Below are 21,327 nucleotides of genomic sequence, written 5' to 3' on the forward strand. Positions count from 1 at the left end.
CTAATAGCTACTACAAACTAATGAATTGGCTTGCGTGAGTGTCACATCTCCCACTCAGCCATCTAGTCACTACATAGATAAGACTCTCTCCACACACAGAGTCAGGCGGTCAGTCAGGAGCGGAAGAGTAGAAGAGCAGTTTTCTCCCCCTCCTTTCTCAAAACATCAGATCAGGAGATTCTTGCAATGGGAGGGGGTGAAAATATCAACAGTGCATTCACATCTGCTACTTAAAGGAACTCGTTTGGGGTACATGTTCCAGAGATGCCACCGTAGTCTTGGCTGGGCACAGGAATCTGGCTGGCATAACCCATGGTCAAAGCAATTATTTAATGCTTTTTTCCCTAATAGAGTTTGTAGTGTTTTCTATCATGGTTGCTTGTTGGGAGCTTCTCTATCTTTTTAAGCTGTTCAATGAGGAAATGGTATTTCATCCTTTTGGATGTTTACCATTAGCATCTGTTGGCATGTTCACAGTAGCAAAACCAAATCACACAGAGAGAAAACGTGTGAAGTTATAAAGACCTGCGCAGTTTGGGACCTAGATATATTTACTCATATCAGCCAGCTCAAGTTCTCAGATTGCCCGAGGGGGCCACAGTAGGAATTGTTGCCAACGCATCAGAAGGAATGCATTTTCTCTATAATGGGTGAGGCGGTATTTCCTGAACAATAATTTACCCTGCTGAAATACCTGGTGTTAGTCAAATGTAACATACAGTGGTACCTTGGTTCTCAAACTTGATGTGTTCTGGGAGTTTGTTCGACTCCCAAAACTGCACAAAAACCAAGGCATGGCTTCGGATTGGCTGCAGGAGCTTCCTGCGCTCAAGCAGAAACTTTCAGACATTCAGCTTCTGAAAAACATTTGCAAACCAGAAGACTTCCAGGTCTGCAGCTTCCGGAAGCCAATTTGTTTGGGAGACAAGTGGCTTGAGAACCAAGGTACCACTGTAATTTGATCATACCTTAGGAGGAAAACAGACCTGAAATCTGATCAAAAATATTTCTGAAAACATTATTTTTATATGTGTGATATCTTCTGTTATAAAATGTTCATTTCAATTAGACGTGAATTCTGTTATTAGTATTTGTCTGGCTTCAGGGTTTTGTTTTTAAATGTTGACCAGGTTTGCCCTCTAGTGGAGAACAATACAGACAATTTAAGAAAGATAAGGCACTCTTCTGAATCATATTGAATTTAGTGGCTTGATGCTGAAATAATGAGATAGTCTTGTGGAAGAGAAGGGATTTCCTACAGCCCTTTGCTATGTGTAGTCTTCAGCTCCTGAGAGTTTAGCCTGTGCCCTGTGTCTTACTGCAGGAAGTGTTTTTATTCTTTAATCCTAGCGAGAACACAATTCCAGCTGTGACTTTGTGACTCTGGATGTGGGTGGCGCTGTGGTCTAAACCACTGAACCTCTTGGGCTTGCCGATCGGAATATTGGCAGTTCGAATCTGTGCAATGAAGTGAGCTCCCATTGCTCTGCCCCAGCTCCTGCCAACCTAGCATTGGGAAGGCACACCAGTGCAAGTAGATAAATAGGTACCGCTGCAAAAGGAAGTTAAACGAGGTTTCCGTGTGCTCTGTCTCTGAAAGCAAGACCCCCATAGACGTAACCATCCAGGGGTGTGCTCTGTCTCTGAAAGCAAGATGAGCGCCACACCCCCAAAGTTGCACCCCCATAGACTTAACCATCCAGGGGTCATTTACCTTTTACTTTTTTATTTTTTGACTACATTAATGAGCAGTGCTATTTTTATAGAAAAAGAGGTGCTGGAACTCACCATGAACAACTCCCTTGTTCTCTTAAAATGGCAATGGAGCCCACCTGGCAGGTGCCAGAACTGAGTTCTGGTTAAAAAAAAAAAAAAAAAGCCCTGGTAACGAAGAGAAGTAAGTCACTCCGGCCTGTTGTAAGTAAGGTTTGAGGATATATGATACACATCTATTTGCTCATTGGGATGAATGACTCCTTCATTCCCAAAAGGAACACTAATGCAAGACTGGCCTGGTTGCAGTCAGGCCAGAAATCAAACACCTGCAGGGAGCTTGTTACTATTGCACAGAAGACTAGTTTCTACGTTCCACCCCCATCCTAAATCGAGGCAAGCAAGAGACATTATTAGGGTTCAGAGACAAATGTCACTCTTCCCACTCGCATTCACACACACCAGCCTCATTTTCCGGTACTGGTACTACAAGCATTGCAACCTCTAGGCCTTTTTCAGCAGTAAGTAAGGTTTGAGGATATATGGTATACATCCATTTGTTGCGTGTTCAGACCCAGAGACCTCACCCCTAAATAAAAACATATTTGACTCAAATTTTAGTTTGGGTTTTTGGCAGAATTTAGGCCACAACTTTATTGATTACAGAAAGTGAGTGGTTGCACAGGCTCTGGTTCGAATAACTCCCTGCACCCTTGCAGGTAGTGCTGAGCCAGAGCTCTATCAAGGGTGAACATCTGAGGTAGGCGGAAAGCCCGGGAACGGACTATGTCCACTCCCCAGATGCCCTCCTGGACTCAGGCACGGGCACAACTCCCTCTCAGGGGTTGACCAAACCAAGTTGAGTCCCTGGATTACTTTAACAGAATATCCTTTACATAGGGATGGCAAGACTGTTCCCCCATCCCTATCACCTGAACCAGTGCCTACCCACAACCTTACAAGTTCGCCTACGTGGCAGGCGAAATCCAAGTGGCAACAGCCAATCAGTCAAGTGGGGAAAATTCCTGCCATACCTCTGTCCCAACGACAGACGACACATGATGGCATAGCAAGGTCAATCGCAAAATGCCCTAAATATAGGGAGAGGTGGGCGGGTGCTCCGATGCACAAGCCGAAAGAGGAAGCTCTGGGTCACATGCATAGGTATTTATAGGTCCCTCAATCCATTTAGACAGTACCCTATTGGCCAGATTAAACCCAGCAACGAGGGACCTACCAGTTGGGTGTTATGACTGACCAATGTACCTACCCACAACCAGAGGGTCAGTCTCCAGGTCTCACCACAACACGTGCCCTCTTTGAGGGAGGACATGCTCTCTTGCACAAGGTAAAGGAAAGCAGACTCTTCCCTGCATTAGCCAGGTCCTCTATCAGCCAAGAGTAGCTATTCATCCCCACCCATTTGCAGGATCTCTGCAGCCTGGATTCAGGGACGTGAGCCATTTGCTCTTGCACAAGCTGAGACCCACTGCACCCCTCCCCATATGCTCACAGTCATTTCAGCTTTATGTAGGATTCTGTCTTACTGTCAGGTATCTTGCAAGAAATTTCTATTCTAGTTCTACCTTCCTCCCTAAGAGCATTTCCCCCTACATAGTCACGGACTCCAGGAAACCCGAGAACACGTGTTTCTGCTTCCTGAGCACCTCTGCACTTTCACTTTCGTTTCTCCCTTGCAGACACGAGCTGCTTCTCAGAGGGAGGAGGCTTGTTTGCAGACGCTCCCGGGCTTCCAATCTCAGGTAAAACAGAGCTCTGGACACAGGAAATACACCAAAGCTGGTAAGATCATGTCATGATGATATTTTCCTGCCACATGCAGCTATTAAGATAGAATGGGGACTTTTTAACAGTTGCTTGGCTGCTCCATACTGTTTTTGGAGATTTAGCAGCTCAGCTTAACAATTGCTTTGCATGTATGTTTGTGAGAGATTTTCTGAATCTGGTCCTTCAGTGAAAGGGAAGCTTTTGGGAAGGCACCAAAATTTGCTAACTTTATCTACAAGCACTGTGTTAATCTCTTGGGTGGAGTCAGAAAGCCTCGGCTGGTATTGTCCATGTGAAAAGAAAAATATTATTCTTCACCATCTAGTGGTGCTTCCTGTTTTTTCAACCGGTAGATGGGGGAAAGCTGCTTTATATTTGCAGATCACCACGAAACCTGATGCCTATTTAATACAGCAAGCTGAAGGCACGCACAGAACAAGCCTCCTCCCCATGCTTACTCAGGCATGTTCAATGGGGCCTAGCCCCCTAAGTACCACAGTTGCAGTTCACAGACCAGCAGCACAAATCTGCGCAGGTTGAATCAAATAAGGCTGTTATTGTCAAAGCTTGTTCCCCAGCTCCTAGCATGTCTTGGGTGGGGCTGTAGGACTGAAGTCTTAACATTTACCCTGTGGAGGTTTGAAGAGAAATGTGGCATATGTGTTTGAAAGAGCCTCTCCTCCTCCTCCCGGAGGGGAGGAGTTGTGATCGGGAGTTGTTCCTGCGCTTTGCATTGGGCATTCCGGCCCCTGCTTGCCATCACTGCTGCCGCACTGCGCTCCCAGGCAGCCTACCAATCAAGGGGAGTCTTGGGGGCGGAGTTTAGCCGCTCAAATGCAGCCGCGGCAGCTCCTGCCCCTCATTGCGCTGCCGTGTTTCAACGGATCACACACCCACCCTTCCCTTTAGTTCATCACTTCGTGCTTGACCTTGCTATGGACCTGTGGTTGGTCACCTTGGTTGCCCAAGGGGCCTGGTAGGAATTTTTTTTAAAAATGATATTTATTAAGCATTTTAAAATTACAGAAAAAACAAAAAGACAAAGAAGAAAAAAAACAAGGGAAAAACAAACAGCAATCAAACAATACAAATCGATAAAAATCAAAATCAAAAAGCAAAACCAAAACACATAACACATCAAAATCAAAAAACAAAAGTAAACCACAAAAATTTAAAAACAAATCCAATATTCTCAAATCCTTAACTGTCATTACCTTATTTCATCAACCTCCTCACACCTCCCTTTTCTGTATTCTAGTTATTAATTATCACAGCAAATCCTTCCCATTTTTCATAATATTCCATCATTAAATTACCTTAATCTATTTTAACCTTGTCTTACTATAAAAAACCCTAAAACTTAAAACTTATTTATACCAATTTCTCATAACCATAACATATTCTTGCATAGTTCTTTTTAACATTTCTGCTAAAGCCAAATAATTTCATTCCAACATTTTTCTAATACTCATTAATTTTACAAAACCATCCTAAATAATTTTTTTTTAAAAACTTTCTTCCAATCTTCATCCAACGTCTCTTCCTCCTGGTCCCGGGTTTTGTCAGTCCTTTCTATCCCATCCATCTAGTTCATTAACCTGGTAATCTTATGTCCGAGGCCCTTAAGTCTCTACCATGTCCCTTCCGCAGATCTTCTTCATATTTATACCTGTACTTTACTTTGTCTCCTGGTCCTTTCACTCGTGGAAACTCCAACTTGACAGTATTTTTGTCCCTTCTCGACAGATCAGCCCCTTTTCCATAGTCCACACTGAACTCCATATGGTATTTAAAAGCATGTTTCAAGGTCCCTCCAGAGTTGAGGACCCCCACAACCCCAAACTCCTCACGGCCCATTGCCAGACTTGAAAAGTCAAGACATCCCTGCATAGGGGGGTCTATCCAGCCCCCCATCTCCAAGCCAAACAAAACTCTATCTCTCCAAATCTGGCTTTTTCCAAGTTCATTTGTCAGATCCAAAAACTCATGTTCCTGCTGGGCCACAGCTCTCTCCATCTCTGCCACCCGAGGTCCAACAACAACCTCCTCCCTCATCTGAACTGTCAGAGCACACTCCTGAGTTGATTCCTCTATATGGGTGGGCTCTATATAGATACCCACTACCTGTCCAAAATTTCTAATCGCAACAGTCATCAAATCCGTCTTCTCATGTAACTGTTCCAATAAAGCACTTGTCTTGCAGAAAGCACGCACCAGAGCCTCTGAATACATTGTTATGCAAGGTCAGAAGTCTGTTCCCACGATCTTAATCTGTTTGCAGCTGCGAAGCTCCCAAGTTCAAATTTAATAACAGTTTCACAAGCTCCCTCTAGGGGAAGAACTTCTATTTGTATCAATCTCTTTTTTTTTTTTTTTAACAGCAGATCTAACAACAAAGTTTCCTTTTTCAGATATTTTGTCAATATTTGTTCCTTTAAAATGCGAAAGAGAACAATGGAATCACTATGTTTCTCTTCTTTTAACTGTCTGCCAAAAACATTTGTCTATAGCCAATGAACTTCCCAAAAACGTCTGTCCTGACACCCCGCTCCCAAGTTCAAGACGGTGGAAAAATTACTTTTCTTTACACTCTCTTCTGCAGGTTTAAACAGTCCGGAAAAAATCCCCCCTCTTCTCCTGCTTCCGAAGGGGGTTCAGTAGTTTTAGATGATGAAAGTTGATCCTTTAGAAACGATTTTCTAAACTCTAGTTTGCCATGTCTTTGCTTTAATCTATCTACAAGAAACGGAAGCCTGACTTCCTGTTTAGACCTTCCCGCTTCAGTGCCAAATTAAGAGGAATTTCTTAATCCAATTTCCCATTCTACTCACAGATCGTTGTTTAAAGTCCAATTGTCCAAATTTGATCTGCTCATGGGTAATTGTTTTTGTAGCCAAATTGTCCCAGGAAAAAGGTAGCGCTCTCCGGCAACGGCTGTGCGGCTTCGCTCCACGGAAGAAGCAGTTGACTCTCAGCACCGCGCCACTTGCCCCTCTTTGCTCCGGAGCCTGTAATTGGGTTCCTTTACGAATTGGGGGGGGCGCGAAAGGTGCCCGCCGAGTCCCATGGTCACAGGCTTCATCCGCCTGTGATTTTTTAAAGGGTCCCCGCTTCGCCATAGCGGAACAGACCCGTTTCCCGTGGAGCCAGTCCCTCCGGATCAGAGGGAATCCGCCATTACCGATGGCGCTACCCTGGGCCTGGTAGGAATTTTTATCCAACTGGCAAATTGGAACCAGCCACTTGGTTTTTCGCCTACCTTGTAGCAAATCGTCACAGTCCTGGCCTACATTGGCTGGAAGTGGGTTTCTGAATTTCAGACAGGGATATCGCCTAAACCTGTCTTGAGATGCTATAAATTGAACTTGGGACCTTCTGCTACCTAGGTTTGGCTGTTCCTAATTCCAGAAATATTTATATTCCTACTATATCTCATTTCTTTCAGATTAAAGATGGCCCAATCTCGATTGACCAAAACTGAGAGAAAGGCGCTGCTGGATATTTTGGGATGCCAACATCTAAGCCTTCTCTATAAAGCAAGTTTGCATACCTACAATGTCAATGCATTTCATTACAAATGCAACAGTCAGGGCCCAACTGTAGTTGTGGGATACAATGCAAGTGGCTATATCTTTGGAGGCTTTACTGAACAGAGTTATGCTTCAGCTGGGAAATACCTATTTGATAACAATGCTTTCCTGTTTAGATTGAAAGGGAAAGGGCAGGAACCCAGCATACTAAAATTCCCAGTCAAGAACGCTGTTGAGGCTGTCCTTGACAATAGTGCATATGGTCCTACTTTTGGAGCTAACACACTTGTATTCCTGTCAGAAAGCAAGAATAGTGTTACCACAGATGCTAACACTAACAGTTACACACTCAGTGCAGAAGACCTACATGGAAATGACCAAGTCCTTTTGGAATGTGAAGTATATCGAGTTGAAGGTGAGCTGAAACAATCATTTAAAAGTTATTTCATTTTTTGAAACCTGTTGATTTGTCCTCTTGCTAATATCAAATTTTATTTTCTCCTTAGGGCTGAGTAGCGTTTTGGAAAAACCATGGCGGGAGATGACATGGACAGCTGAGTAGGTTACTGACTCGAGAAACACTCCCACCCCATTTCCCCCCACCCCACACACCATTTAGGCAAGCCAGTGGCATTGTTTCATTTATTTATTTATTTAAGGCATTTATATACAATTTAATCCATATAATTTTCAAGTGGTTTCAAAGTTACCGCAGTTCAAGAGCACATTACAGCTGGGCTAAAGCACTTAACCAGTGAGGGCCAAGTGAGGGGTGTGGCTTGTGGAGAGTTCTGAGAGGTAAGATGGAGGACCACATTTGGCCTCTGTGCCTGAGTTTCCCAACCCCTGCTTCTAACAGGTGTCACTTTCTTATATTTCCTTCCCTTGGCTAGCCATCATCTCAGGCACACCGTTACACTAAGCCTCATGATCTTGCTGATCGTAAGGTCAGCAGTTCGAATCCGTGCGATGGGGTGATCTCCTGTTGCTTTGTCCTAGCTCCTGCCAACCTAGCAGTTTGAAAGCAAAACAGCGCGAGCAGATAAATAGATACCGTTGCAGTGGGAAGCTAAATGGCGTTTTTGTGCACTCTGGCACTCATCATGGTGTCCTGTGCACCAGAAACATGCCGCTTGACCTGGAAAAAACCTGTCTGTGGACAGATGCCGGCTCCCTTGGCCTGAAAGCAGAGATGAGTGCTGCACCCCATAGTCGAATTCAGCTTGAATTAACCATCCAGGGGTCCTTGACCTTTACCTTACCATCTCAGGATGACCTCCAGTTGTGGTTTTGGAACAACCCCCCTTCAGTCCAAAAGAAGAGTTATAGGGCAGCCTTATAGTCAGTGCAGAAGGAAATCCTGTTCCATTCATTGAACAGCATCCTTAACCCTTGCACATCGTTTATTTTAATGGTATCACTATGCTGCTGGGGTCCGACAGGCCCCTTTCAAAACTCTGTGCTAGAAATAAAATTAATGATTGATTTCAAAGTGACTCCATTTTAACATCAAAATAGAATTTATTGATATTGCAAAACAACGACCCAATATGAAGTGCATTGGAATCTATCGTGCTAACCTAAATTCATCTGTGGACTATCAGGGAGCACTGGGGAATAAACAGAAGCATGCACCATGCTATTTGAGGCTACAGCTTTACCTGTCGTGACCTTGGCCTCAGATAGTGTCAGATGATGGGAAGTTGGGTGTAACTTGGACCTAATAGCCTGGCAGGTCAAATGGAGAAGGCTGCCAGGCCCAGTGAGGCCCACAAGTTGCAGCTCCCCACCAGTGGAGATTAGTTTAAAAGCTGATCACTTCATGAAGGGATGTAGAAAGATGTTTGCATTTTCTTATTTTAGGAGAATCAGGCCGGGAAGGAAGATATTGTATGGGGCAGTAGGCTAAAAATGGTGGTAAACAGCAGAAATTAGTCTCCAAAGAGAAATGCTTTTGGAGGTGGCATTTAAGCAATTTCTCAACAGCTGTGTCTGAAATGTGTTCAGTTCACCAGGTCACTAAACATGTAGGTACTCTGTGCTAAATTTCAGAAGGTTTGTACAAATTATCTTCATTTGATTCACAATTAAACCCTCAGGCTTCAACATAATAGTGTTGCTTTGCTTTTGAACTTCAACACTGTATAACCAGCATATATGTACATATGATTAAGCTAATATGGTTAATAGAAGGATGTATTTTGCTACCTTGGTAGGAAAAGGGAAGCGCTGATGAAAGAAATAAGAACTTACAAACCTTGCTTGGGTGCTGTGCCCCAGTGTCGGGTTCTGCTTGTTGGGCCAGTTGGAGCGGGGAAGTCCAGTTTCTTCAATTCTGTGAATTCAACTTTCCGAGGCTACGTGTCAAGTCAAGCTGCAGCAGGATCCGATTCCACAAGTCTGACAAAGCAGGTAGCTCTGCACTGCTTAAGCAAAAGTTAAAATGCATTCAGTATTTTTCAACCAATATTTCAAATGCACGTATTGTTTCAAAATATATTGTTTATCCTAGCTATAACGAATGTCCATTTTGAAAAGAGAATTCATGCCTCACAAGCCTTTTAAATCTGCAGCCCTGTAGATAAGGCTTATTGAGTGGAAATAACTGCATTTATGCAATTGTGGCTGCATTTTGAAACAAACCATGTGTCATTAGAGGTAACTGCTGTGACGGTAAAACTTGTAGGTGATACATTATTCAGAGGTGATATCCTAAGCTGGCAGTGAAGAGCTCCAAAAAGGATACAGTGGTACCTCAGGTTACAAACACCTTGGATTACAAACACTTTGAGTTACAAAGTCCACTAACCTGGAAGTAGTACCTCAGGTTACAAACTTTACCTCAGGATGAGAACGGAAATTGCGCGGAAGCAGCGGGAAGCCCCATTAGCGAAAGCACACCTCAGGTTAAGAACGGTTTCGTTTCCACTGGGAACAATGTTCCACTGGGAACATTGCTAGTATTTTTGCCACATAAATCCTGGCTTTCCTCTGCCTGAACCTCCTCGCTGCCCACGGAGGGCAGCGAGGAGCTACCACCATTGACTCGTGACGTGACCTGAAACCCATACTTAACTTACCTTTCGTAACCTGTTTTTGTGTAATGGAGTTTGTAGTTTTATACAGAGCCACAAAAATTACAGTAGATTAGTATATATACTAGTAGGTGCAATTTGTCATTTACATATGTAAAACAGAAAGGAAAGCAGATAGGAATAGATTTCAATATGGTGTTATTTGCATTTTTAAAAAAATAGTATAGGACTTACCATCTTAAAAGCGGAAGCGATAGAACCCCACTCCCAATCATTTTCTGTGATACCATGGGACTTGAAGCTCAACCCAACACTGGTCTGGACATTGAGGACGTGCGCAGCATATTGGAGGGCCATATTCCTGATCGGTACTCGGTAAGATGCATCCTCTATTGTTCATTTTAGATGGAGAGATTATCATTTAGGAACCTCTGCTTTTCATTTCTAATTTACTTATATAATGCAAACATCACACTTCCTGTGGTCTGCCATTATCACCACAGCAAGCGCAGCTTTATTTTCCCAAGTGGTTTGCCAGGCTAAGGACTGATTTACATCCACAAATCCATGACATGGCTTGGAAACACAGTTGCTAGAAGACTGGTCCTTGGGGAAAGCTGATCATGTGATTTGGCTCACCTTGGAGCCATGGTAGTTTCAGCCCATGCCATCAAAACTCATCTTCTGAGTAAAAAAAATATTGAAACCATTTGGGAAATATCTCACAGATCAGCTTATCATGCTGAGCAGCCTGAACAAGGTTGAGTTTTGGGAAATTGATTGTTGTAATGGTATTCTCAGTACTAGATTGAGAATACCAGAGTACTAATTCAGGTACTACACCCTCACCACACTGGGTAAAAATGCTTTTCAAAATGGGGCGGCAACTGACTACATGTTATTTTCGGTATGCACAAATGGTCACTTTACATATCAAAGATGGCTGCTCCATGAGCACTACGTGGGGGCTGTCATCTTTTTGTATGTAGGTTCATCCATCCCTATGTCTCTCACACAACCCTATAGGAATCTGATTCCATTGCAGCTATCCTATATTTTTTCTTCTATTACCCTTTCCCTTTTCAGTTCAATCCATCCTGTGTTATGAGCCCCAATATGCCAAACTATATCAAGTGCCCCTCTCCAAAAGACCGGATTCATTGTGTTGCATTCATTATTGATGGGTCCAAGGTTGAGATCCTTCCTGAGAAGCTGGAAGAAAAACTGAAAGACATCCGTCGAAAAGCGAACAGTTCTGGTCAGTCTTTTACATTTATTTTACATTTATGTTTTGATCAACCTCAATACTAATGTTTCATTGCCCGTGCAGGCTGATTGCTCAAATGGTCCCTCAGCTATGTAGGAAACACTGACCATTGATTGTGAGTTGATGAACTTCTTATCTTGGTTTCCTGAGAAGTATTTAACACTTCTCTTCAAAGCTCACACCTTCTCAAAGATAAATGATTAGAGCTTTTTTATGGAGCAATGAGAAGCAGACCATATTGTCCCACTATCTGAATATGTTGGAGGCAGTTGTGCATACCTGACTGCATGAATTTTCAGATTGTCGCTTCTCCCTATTTGATGTCTGTCAGTGGCCCATTGGCCCTTGGAAGGAGACTTCATAAGCCAGGGCTTAGATCATTGTACAGTGGACGGTCTGGTTGTGAACTTGATCCATGAGGGAGGCATGTTTGCAACCTGCAGCGCCACGTCTGTGCATGCGCAGGTTGCGATTCGGTGCTTTTGCGCATGCACAAAGCATGATTTAGCGGTTCTGTGCATGTGCGACCGCCGAAACCCAGAAATAACCCGTTCCAGTACTTCCGGGTTTCGGTGTGTCCGTAACCCGTAAAAACGCAACCTGAAGCGTCTGTAACCTGAGGTATGACTGTACTTGCTTTACCAGACAAGGACTGATTCCTAGAGATTTAACTATTAGCTTTCAAATATGTAGAGGAATTATTCACAGGAAATACGAGCTCCACCAATTTTCTCTTTAAGCACAAGACACCCTGCCTGTAAATGTCTTCCCCAAAAGAACAATGTAGTTGCTGTCTTATTTCATATTCTAAAAAATGGCTTCAAATAGTTCTTCGCTCTTTGCTAAAAAAACAATAATAATTGTGGTGGCTATTCCCAATTCAAAATGGAAAAAAAAAATATATTGTACTCCTTTTTTATAACCTAATCTTACAGGTGTTCCACAGCTTGTTATTCTGACTAAAGTGGATCAGATTTGTCCTATTGTTGAGGAAGATATATCATACGTATACAAAAGCATGGCTGTTCAGAAGCAGGTAAACTGTTAAATTAAAAGCTATCTTTAAAGCTAGTCAGGCTTTTCTTTAATATTTTAATCTTTCTGTTACTTTTTCTTTCCTTGTTTTGTTTTGCTTCTGCTCATACTTCTTGGGTTTTTTTTATATCCTCTACTCTGGGCTACTGAGAATATACACTTGAAGGTGATGGCTGGCTGATCAATGTCCCTGGACTCAGCTACACAGATGCAAATAAAACATTTTAAAAGGTTTGTGAAGTGCAATATACCAATGTGACACTAGCTGGCGACAGTGAGCTGTATTTTTCAAAACATTTTTTTTAAAGCATTTTCACAGCGTTTTTAAATATGTGTGTAGATTCCTTCCCTGTGTGAGAGGCAGGGAAGGGAAGAGGTCCCAGGCTGAGAGGCTGGGAAGGTCCATCCCTTTCTGTGTGAGACTAGGTTTAAGAGCTACCTTTGAGGGATGACACTGCATTTGTCTTTCTCTTTCTGTTTAGATTAGTTTGTTTTTTATTGCATTGTATTATGAAAAACTGTCATAACATCTTTGCACTCTAGATGTGCAAAGCAGGGCTGTTGAGGTTTGTTATTTGGAGAGCGTGTGGCCTGAGGAAAATCCTGAGGGTCAAAGAGAGGCTCACCCTGGTCTAGGGCATTAAAGGTCATAGGGCATTAAACCAACACTTTTAAGTTGCTGGATCTGCTTTCAAAAGGAAGGATACAATTAGAAATTGTTTCCCCTAGAGGGAGCTTGTGAAACTGTTGCTGGAGTCGATCTGGGGAATTCTACAGCTGTAGAGATTAAAGATCGTGAGAACCAGACATTGACCTTGAACAAGAATGTGCGCAGAAGAAACCTTAGTGATTGCTTTTTGCAAAACAAGCGCTTTACTGGAACAGCTACATGAGAAGATGGATTTGATGACTGTTGCAGTTAATAATTTTGGACAAACAGTGAATACCTATATAGAAACCACTCAGGAACCGACCCAGGAATCTGCTTTGACAGGGCAAGTTGTGCAGAAGACAAAGGAGGAGGTTGCTGTTGAATCTCAAGAAATACAAGTGGAGAGAGCCGTGGCCTTGCAGGAACATAAGCTGTTGTTTTTGATGACTGAATCTGGAGAAAGTCAGATTTGGAGAGATGGAGTCTCGCCTGGTTTGGAGATGGGAAGTTGGATAGATCCCCCTATGCAGGGATGTTTTGGCTTCTGGGATCTGGTTTTGGGCCAAGGGGAGTCTGGAGTTGTGGGGGCCTTTAACTTTGGAGGGGCTTTGAAACATGCCTCCAATTACCTTTTGGATCTTCGTGCTGACTATGGAGAATGGGCTGACCTGTCGAGAAGGGATAAAGACATTGTTAGGTTGGAGTCTCCCCGAGACCTACTCCTCAGTGATAAAGGAAGGAAATTAAGAACAAGATCAGCAGAAGACAAAGTAAAGTGCAGGTATAAATATGAAGAAGATCTGCAGAAGGGACATGAAAGAGAGTTAAGAGCCCCGGACAGAAGGTCACCAGGTTGATGGACTATATGGAATGGATAGAAAGGACTGACAGAACCCGAGACCAGGAAGAAGAGACGGTGGAGGAAGATTGGAAGAAAGTTTAAAAATTCATTTAGAGAATTATTGTAAAATTAATGAGTGTTAGAAAAAATGTTGGAATGAAACTATTTGGCTTTAGTAGAAATGCTATAAGGAGTTATGTACAAATAAGTTTTAAGTTTTAGGGCTTTTTATGGTAAGATAAGGTTAAAATAAATTAAGACAATTTAATGACAGAATATAGTGAAAGATGGAAAGGATTTGCTGTGATAATTAATAACTAGAATACAAAAAAGGGAGGTGTGAGGAGGTCGATGAAACAAGTTAACGAAAGATAAAGATTTGGGAATATTGGATTTGTTTTTAATTTTTTGTTTGCTTTTGTTTTTGGTTTTGATGTATTGTGTGTTTTGTTCTCTTTTTTCTTTTTATTGACTTGTATTGTTTGATTCCTTTTTTTTTCTTTCTTTTTCCTTTTTCTTTTTCTCTCTCTGTAATTTTAAATTCTCAATAAATATCATTTAAAAAAAACAAAACCAACACTTTTAAGTTGGACCTGGAAATCGACTGGACCTTGTTTCTTGTAAGTGGCCCTGAAATTTTTTGGTTTGGGGTCAGTGTACGGATATGGGGCATAAAAATGTAATTAATACAGCCAGCAGTGGCCTTGTGTCAGCTGGCGGGACCAAAGGGGCATAAAAATAGTGTTTCCTTGGTAACAAATCACATTTTATTTCCTTTACAGATGCGGCTAATGGAAGCAAAACTTGGCATCCCTCTGTCTCATATAGTTCCTGTTAAAAATTATTCCTCGGAGCTGGAACTGAGGAATGATGTTGATATTCTGATACTCATGGCAGTGAGGCAGATGCTTCGTTTAGCTGAAGACTACTTTGATGACTTTGATGACGAACCTTCAGTCAATCGTTCCACGAAGGATTGTTACGCTGAGCCTTGATATATAGGACTGAATTGCTGCCTTCATGTGCATTTACATCTGCAACTTAAAGTAACGTGTTTGGGTGCATGTTCCAGAGATGCCACCATAGTAAACATGCAAAGTTATAAAGACCTGCGCAACTTGGGACTTAGATATCTTTCCCCATATCAGCCAGCTCAAGTTCTCAGATTGGCCGAGGGGGCCACTGTAGGAATTGTTGCCAATGCATCAGAAGGCATGCATTTCCTCTATAACTGGGGTGAGGGGGTATTTCCTGAACAATAATTTACCCTGCCAAAATACCTGGTGTTAGTCAAATGTAAGACAATTTGATCCTAACTTACTTAGGAGGAAAACGTAGACTTGAAATCTGAACAAAAAATATTTCTGCAAACGTTATTTTTTTGTGTGTGATGTTTTTCCTGTTATAAAATGTTCATTACAATTAGAGGCGAAGTCTGTTATTAGTATTTGTCTGGCTTCAGGGTTTTGTTTTTAAATGTTGACCAGGTTTGCCCTCTAGTGGAGAACAATACAGACAATTTAAGAAAGATAAGGTGCTCTTCTGAATCATACTGAATTTAGTGGCTTGATGCTGAAATAATGAGACGGCCTTGTGGAAAAGAGGGGATTTCCTACAGCCCTTTGCTATGTGTAGTCTTCAGCTCCTGAGAGTTTAGCCTGTGCCTTGTGCCTTACTGCAGGAAGTGTTTTTATTCTTTATTCCTAGCGAGAACACCATTCCAGCTGTGACTTTGTGACTTGGTATGTGGGTGGCGCTGTGGTCTAAACCACTGAACCTCTTGGGCTTGCCGATCGGAAGATCGGTGGTTCGAATCTGCGCAACGAAGTGAGCTCCCATTGCTCTGCCCCAGCTCCTGCCAACCTAGAATTGTGAAAGCACACCAGTGCAAGGAGATAAATAGGTACCGCTGTGAAAGAAAGGTAAACGGGGTTTCTGTGCACTCTGGTTTCTGTCATGGTGTTCCCATTCCATTAGAAGTGGTATAGTCATGCTGGTCACATGACCCAGAAAGCTGTCTCTGGACAAACGCCGACTCCCTTGGCCTGAAAACAAGATGAGTGCCGCAACCCTATAGACTTAACCATCCAGGGATCTTCTTTGTCCACAAATGTCTCTCTACCATGAATGTCCAATTGTTAGGGCTTCAGTCCTGTTTTAAATGTACAAACAGGACATGAAAGCAAAAGCTTCTCCCCACTGCTACTCCCCAGGAATTGTTGTTCAGCAGCAATTGCACTGTCTCTAAATGTGGGTGCTTTATATAGCCACAAGTCCAACAGCTATAGATAGACTTGCGCACACTAAAAAGGGGGGTTCAGACAAAGTAATTTTTCTTACAGGTTCTGCCCCATAAACCCAACATTTGCTGTGGATAAAATGAGTAATGATTGCAGTAATGGATAGAAACATGATTCTGAACAACAAATGCTACCCCCCAGCAACAGCTCCTACGGTTCTGATTTGTCCTTGAAAGAGATAGTCACAATAGCCTCTAGTACTATTTCTTCACAAGGGAGTTTGCCAGAAATCCTGCCTGGAACTTCTTACCTCTTTGGGAAATGAGATCCTTGAACAAAAAACAGTTTTTGAAATGTATAGAAAATTCTAAACCTGCTTGCTTTTAATGTGGGAATCCAAAAGCTTCGGATAGGTTTCAAGAAAATTGTGCCCTTAACCCTGCTAGCAATGGTAGTGATATATATTTCTAGTTATCCTATAACCAAAACAAGATGGGCCTAGAAAGTGCCTGCTTACTTACAGACATAATGGGAAATTGGTGCTTGCAAATCTTCAGCATTTATAATGCCATGCTTCTGAATTGAAAAGAGATGGGTGGGAATATGTGTTACATTCCCTCAAATGCTTTCAAACCTGGAAATCAACCAGCAAAACAGAACAGTGAGCCACTCTATAATAACCTAACAGAACCACTAGATGGCAGAAAGGGATCATAATTTAGCATTTTTTAAAACTGCGGAGAAATACTTTTGAGTTGTAGTGCCTAATTTCTGCCGTAGCCCCAGTCTTCTATTTTATGGAAGGGTGTTTGGGAAAAGAATGGAAAAATGCTTGCTTGCTCCGTAAGTCAGAGATTCTGAGACATCCTAGTCAATTTCTTAGTTTTCACATTTGCATTCTAGATCTACTGTATTAGCCCAAATATAAACTGCACCTGAATATAAGCCACACCTTTAAAATTCAAGGGGAAGAAAAGAAAAAAGACACTACCCAAATATAAGCTGCTCCCTTAAAATGCCGTAGGCACTCACACCCGTTTTACCGTATGTCTGCTTCAGCAGCGATATCGTAAAAGCCACGTTTTGTAAGGTTGTAAATTTAAGCCGCACTTTAACTTTTCACAATCGGAATTTGGAAAAAAAGTGAGGCTTATATTCAGGCCAATATGGTACCAAATGCCCTCTGGGCTAAAGCAGCTCTTCTGCTTTAGACAGCCCCTTAATAGGAGTTAACAGGCACATCCTTGGTTTTAAATGATATTTTTTTCTTCCGTCTTTTAGAAATGGGATGCAAACTCTCCAACAGAACTGTGCATGAGCTGTGCATATACTCATACACTATTTTATTAGGCTGAAATTCTAGTTCAGGATTTAATAATAAAAACCCACAAGGGGGGGGGGGTTATATAAAGAATCTACAGGTCTGCCTACAAATGTGTTTATTTTTGTACTCGTGAAGGAAAGTGCTGTGTTTCATCCATTATTCCCTCTTTCCTCCTTATGGCAAATTTGGAAGCACAACAGGGCGATCCAACACTAAAGTTCTACATGCTCAGGTGAGTTCCTAGATTTGCAGGTGTATGTAAGTTTGTAAATTAAAAGTAAAAGCAATAAAAAATAATAATATCCAAACCACACAGTGAACTTGCAGGAGCCACAGAATACTGAAGGTAAAGAGAGAGAAGAAAATACTTGAGTAAATAATTTCTTTGTCTGGGTAAACATTGGCCTGGTTAGCAAAACAAAGTACAGCAAGCTCGAGAGAGTCCCAGTTCAGAGTTTTGGCTCCGCTCAGCATGACATGGCAGTAAATTGTACCAGGGAGAAACAGATTGGCTGTGATCTCCATTCTAGGAGGCTGTACATTCATGCAGTCTTGATTAGCCATGGTTTAGCTCACTGCATTGTATGAACAAACCAGCTGAATACCAAAGATGGCAATTCCAGCCATTGATGCTACCTTTGCTTTGCTGCTTTTTTGTACGGTGGCACTGCTATAAGCCTGATTTCTTTGCCACTTTCTGTGGTAGCAAGCATTCCCATGCCTTTCCTCCACACTCCCAATTATTAACCGTGGGGAGGGGTAAGTACAAGTCCCCCCCTTTCTTTGATACATGGAAGAAAAAGAGACTCATTCTTTTCCCCGCCACCCGTTACTTTCATGTCAGGCAGTTGTGGGGCAGAAGAAAAGAGAACGGGTGTCCTTTTTTATTTCAAGCATCAGGGGGGAAAGTTTTTTGTTCTTTCTCCAGCTTCTTCCTAGAATCTTTTGTGGTGATGGAGAGTGAAGAGGAAAGAATTGTTCCCTTTCCCTTTCTGCTATGGGAAATAAAAGAATCTCCCCTTTCTTGCTATCTTGCTAAGGTGGTGATCAAGGTGAGGGGGAAAAGAATATCACCCCTTTTCTTTCATATATCAGAAAGGGAAAAGGGGCATTTTCTTCTCCTCTGCTTATTCCCCTCCTATATTGTCTTCTGGAAAGTGGGAAGGGAGGAAGCAACCATGGGAGCTTGGGGCAGTGGCGAAGTGGTTTGTGGGGTCCCCCGCAAAGCATTTCTATACAAGATCATCCTTCATCCAGTCTACGCCTGCTCCTAAGACTAATGTGAGTAGGCTTTCTAGCCTAGGGCAAGAGTCCCATTGATGTATTTACACAGAAACAACTATTATCAATATGGCCCAGCTGGAGTGCTGCAGTACTGATCCTGCTAACCATCACATCCAAAATAGCTCGTGAAAGGAAAAGAGATTGTCTGGCGGGGCCTACATTTGTTATTCAGCTTCCCCTCTCTATGAAATCAAATCAAAATAAAACCAACAATACAGTATGCACAATATGTACCTTACAGTAACACTACAAAATCAGCAATTTATATATATGTACTGTATGTACTGAAGACTGTGGAATATACATTTGAAGTCCCCCCACACCCAGTTTAGGCATAACTTTTTCAAACAGATCAAGGATAATTTCCAGTGACTTTTTAGTCTGAACACCTGCTATGTGTCTCAATGGAACCGATGCCTGTGTGTGGTATATTTGGGGAAAGGAGCACCTGTGTATTGACACTTCTAACATTAATATGGTTTTTAAGTTTTTGGGGAAGATGGATTTTCATATGAGTTTATTCTTTTCTTCACCCAGTTCAAGGCACATTACTAGATTTCATTATGTTTGGATTTCACAGCCAGGAGCATCGGTGGGTATCTCTTCTGTCTTTTGATAGTTGCTCAGCCATCTCAGTATGGGGGCACTAATGAACGCGAATTGTCGTCTGCAGAATAGCGAATGCGTGCACACAAAAAAATGAAAGAGGCTCTTTAAAAATGGAAATAATATGAAACTTGACTAACCTCTGTCCTGAATGGAACAGAAGAAATAAAAGCCGGTCCCTCCACCTTTCACAAAAGCACCCCCCCATCCTTCACTCCCAGAGTTTTTGAAGCTGCTTTTGGAACAGAACTTTGCTTGACTATGAATGAATGGCTGCCACTCTCTGTGCTACCCAAGGTAAAACCAAACAGCTGCTGCATCACTTCCCTTTCTTCCCAGCATGCTTGCTTCACCTCTCTTTCGGAGCCGGTTGGCGGCTGCTGAGATCTCCAGGTTGCATTCATTCCTAGCGTACCAGCCCGGCCTTTGAATGAACCATCTCACTGGATAGCGTTTCCCATTCGAGGTGGCAGGAGGGAAAGCAAAGAGTCAAACTCATGGCAGTCAAAGCCACAAGAAGGAGACGAGACAAGGATGCTGTTTTCACTGCTGCATTTCAGCGGCATTTGTACTGTGATGTCAAGGGCGGGGTGCATGTCACCCTTCCTATTTAAATGACTATGGGACATATAAATTGAGTCTTGTCTTCCTTCCAATCTGGTAGGATTCTGCTCGAGGCAATTTTAGAGCGGATGTAAAACAGAACAAAAATTCCACTTCAGGAGGATGGTGGGAGAGATTTTGGGGAGACGAGAAGATTCAAAGCTGCTTTCAAAGGCTTGCTCTGAATATACTCCAGTAGGCTAGGTGAATATTATAGTTAACAGTTTCCTATTAAGTTGGAAAAAAGCAGTTCATTTTTAAAGCATTTGCTATAGCTAGGTGTTTTTTTGGTTTTTTTTTTCACCTTACAGTAACCGCATATGGCCTGAGAACTACATACAGAGCATGCCTGAAAGGCAATTGTATACTATAAGTTCAACATGTCCTGGTGTGACTTTGGTGTTCTGAGAAGAATGGAAATGATCAGGGGAAGCTACAGTGATTAAAATGGTATTTTACCTCAGACTTCTCATCATATATGTCAGAGAAGGAACAAGAAGCTCGATATCATTCCTGTTCGCTCTATATTCTCACCACATTGTAATCCATTCTAAGACTGTATCCCCCCACAGTTTGAGGGATAGAAAATGTGCAGTGAGAAGTAATGGGAAAAACAAGGAAATGGAAGGTAAATATCCATGATGCCTGATAGGGCCATAAATATTTGTAATTTTCCATCGCAACACAATTACCCTGCTGGGTCATATATGTACAAGTATATGATCACGCTTAACATACACCAATGCTCATGCTTATGCATGCACACACAAAATTATTTGAACATCTGATTTAAAGAAAATAAATTCTGGAGTCAATTTTAAATGCACAAAAGTTTACAAGTAGAATGAAGAAGAAGAAGAAGAGGAGGAGTGAGATAATGGTCAAGGCATTGTTGTAAACCTGGGAGAAAGACTGATTTTTAGGTACGGCATCTTGCAAATACATAAACAACCTGGTCCCCTAAATAGAAAGGATTGTCCTGTTTGCCCTGCTGTGTATTTATTACCCACTATTTGATAGAAATTTCTTTTGAAAGAAAGAAAGAAAGAAAAAGTTTGAATATATCAGTACTACAAGGGCATCTCACAAAACAGGGCAGCAGAGCAGTTCTTCAGTCTTTTTTAAGCTGGAGAAATTAGCCTCACATTTTCCCCTCGGATTAATGTTTGTTTTATGTTTTTGCATTTTAGGATCAAAAAACCCAGTCCCCAATCCTTGCCCCCAAATTCACACTCTTTGTTCAGGATACATCTATTTCCTTGCAATTATTTGTCCCCATCCACAAAGACCTTCCCTGGGGTTTTCAGCCCACCTTTGTCCATCTTTACGATTCCTCTGCCTGCTGGGCTAACTTTTCATGGAAATGGTAATTTAAATTAGTACTGTAGGTAGATGTAGTGGTTCAAGGG

General features: G+C 42.2%; 1 protein-coding gene across 1 annotated transcript; it reads left to right on the plus strand.

Annotated features, from left to right (window-relative positions):
* The first annotated feature begins 3,416 nt into the window (after positions 1-3,416).
* Positions 3,417-15,237, plus strand: LOC308478962 (interferon-induced protein 44-like). Its single transcript, XM_081009169.1, has 8 exons — positions 3,417-3,516; positions 6,947-7,446; positions 7,538-7,589; positions 9,248-9,443; positions 10,289-10,441; positions 11,153-11,324; positions 12,269-12,369; positions 14,644-15,237. Exons 2-8 carry the CDS (start codon positions 6,954-6,956, stop codon positions 14,854-14,856), a joined length of 1,380 nt encoding a protein of 459 aa, XP_080865295.1. The 5' UTR covers positions 3,417-3,516; positions 6,947-6,953; the 3' UTR covers positions 14,857-15,237.
* The last annotated feature ends 6,090 nt before the right edge of the window (positions 15,238-21,327 follow it).

This window comes from Podarcis pityusensis, assembly GCF_964106645.2.
Source record: "Podarcis pityusensis genome assembly, chromosome: 6".
Classification (NCBI taxonomy): domain Eukaryota; kingdom Metazoa; phylum Chordata; class Lepidosauria; order Squamata; family Lacertidae; genus Podarcis; species Podarcis pityusensis.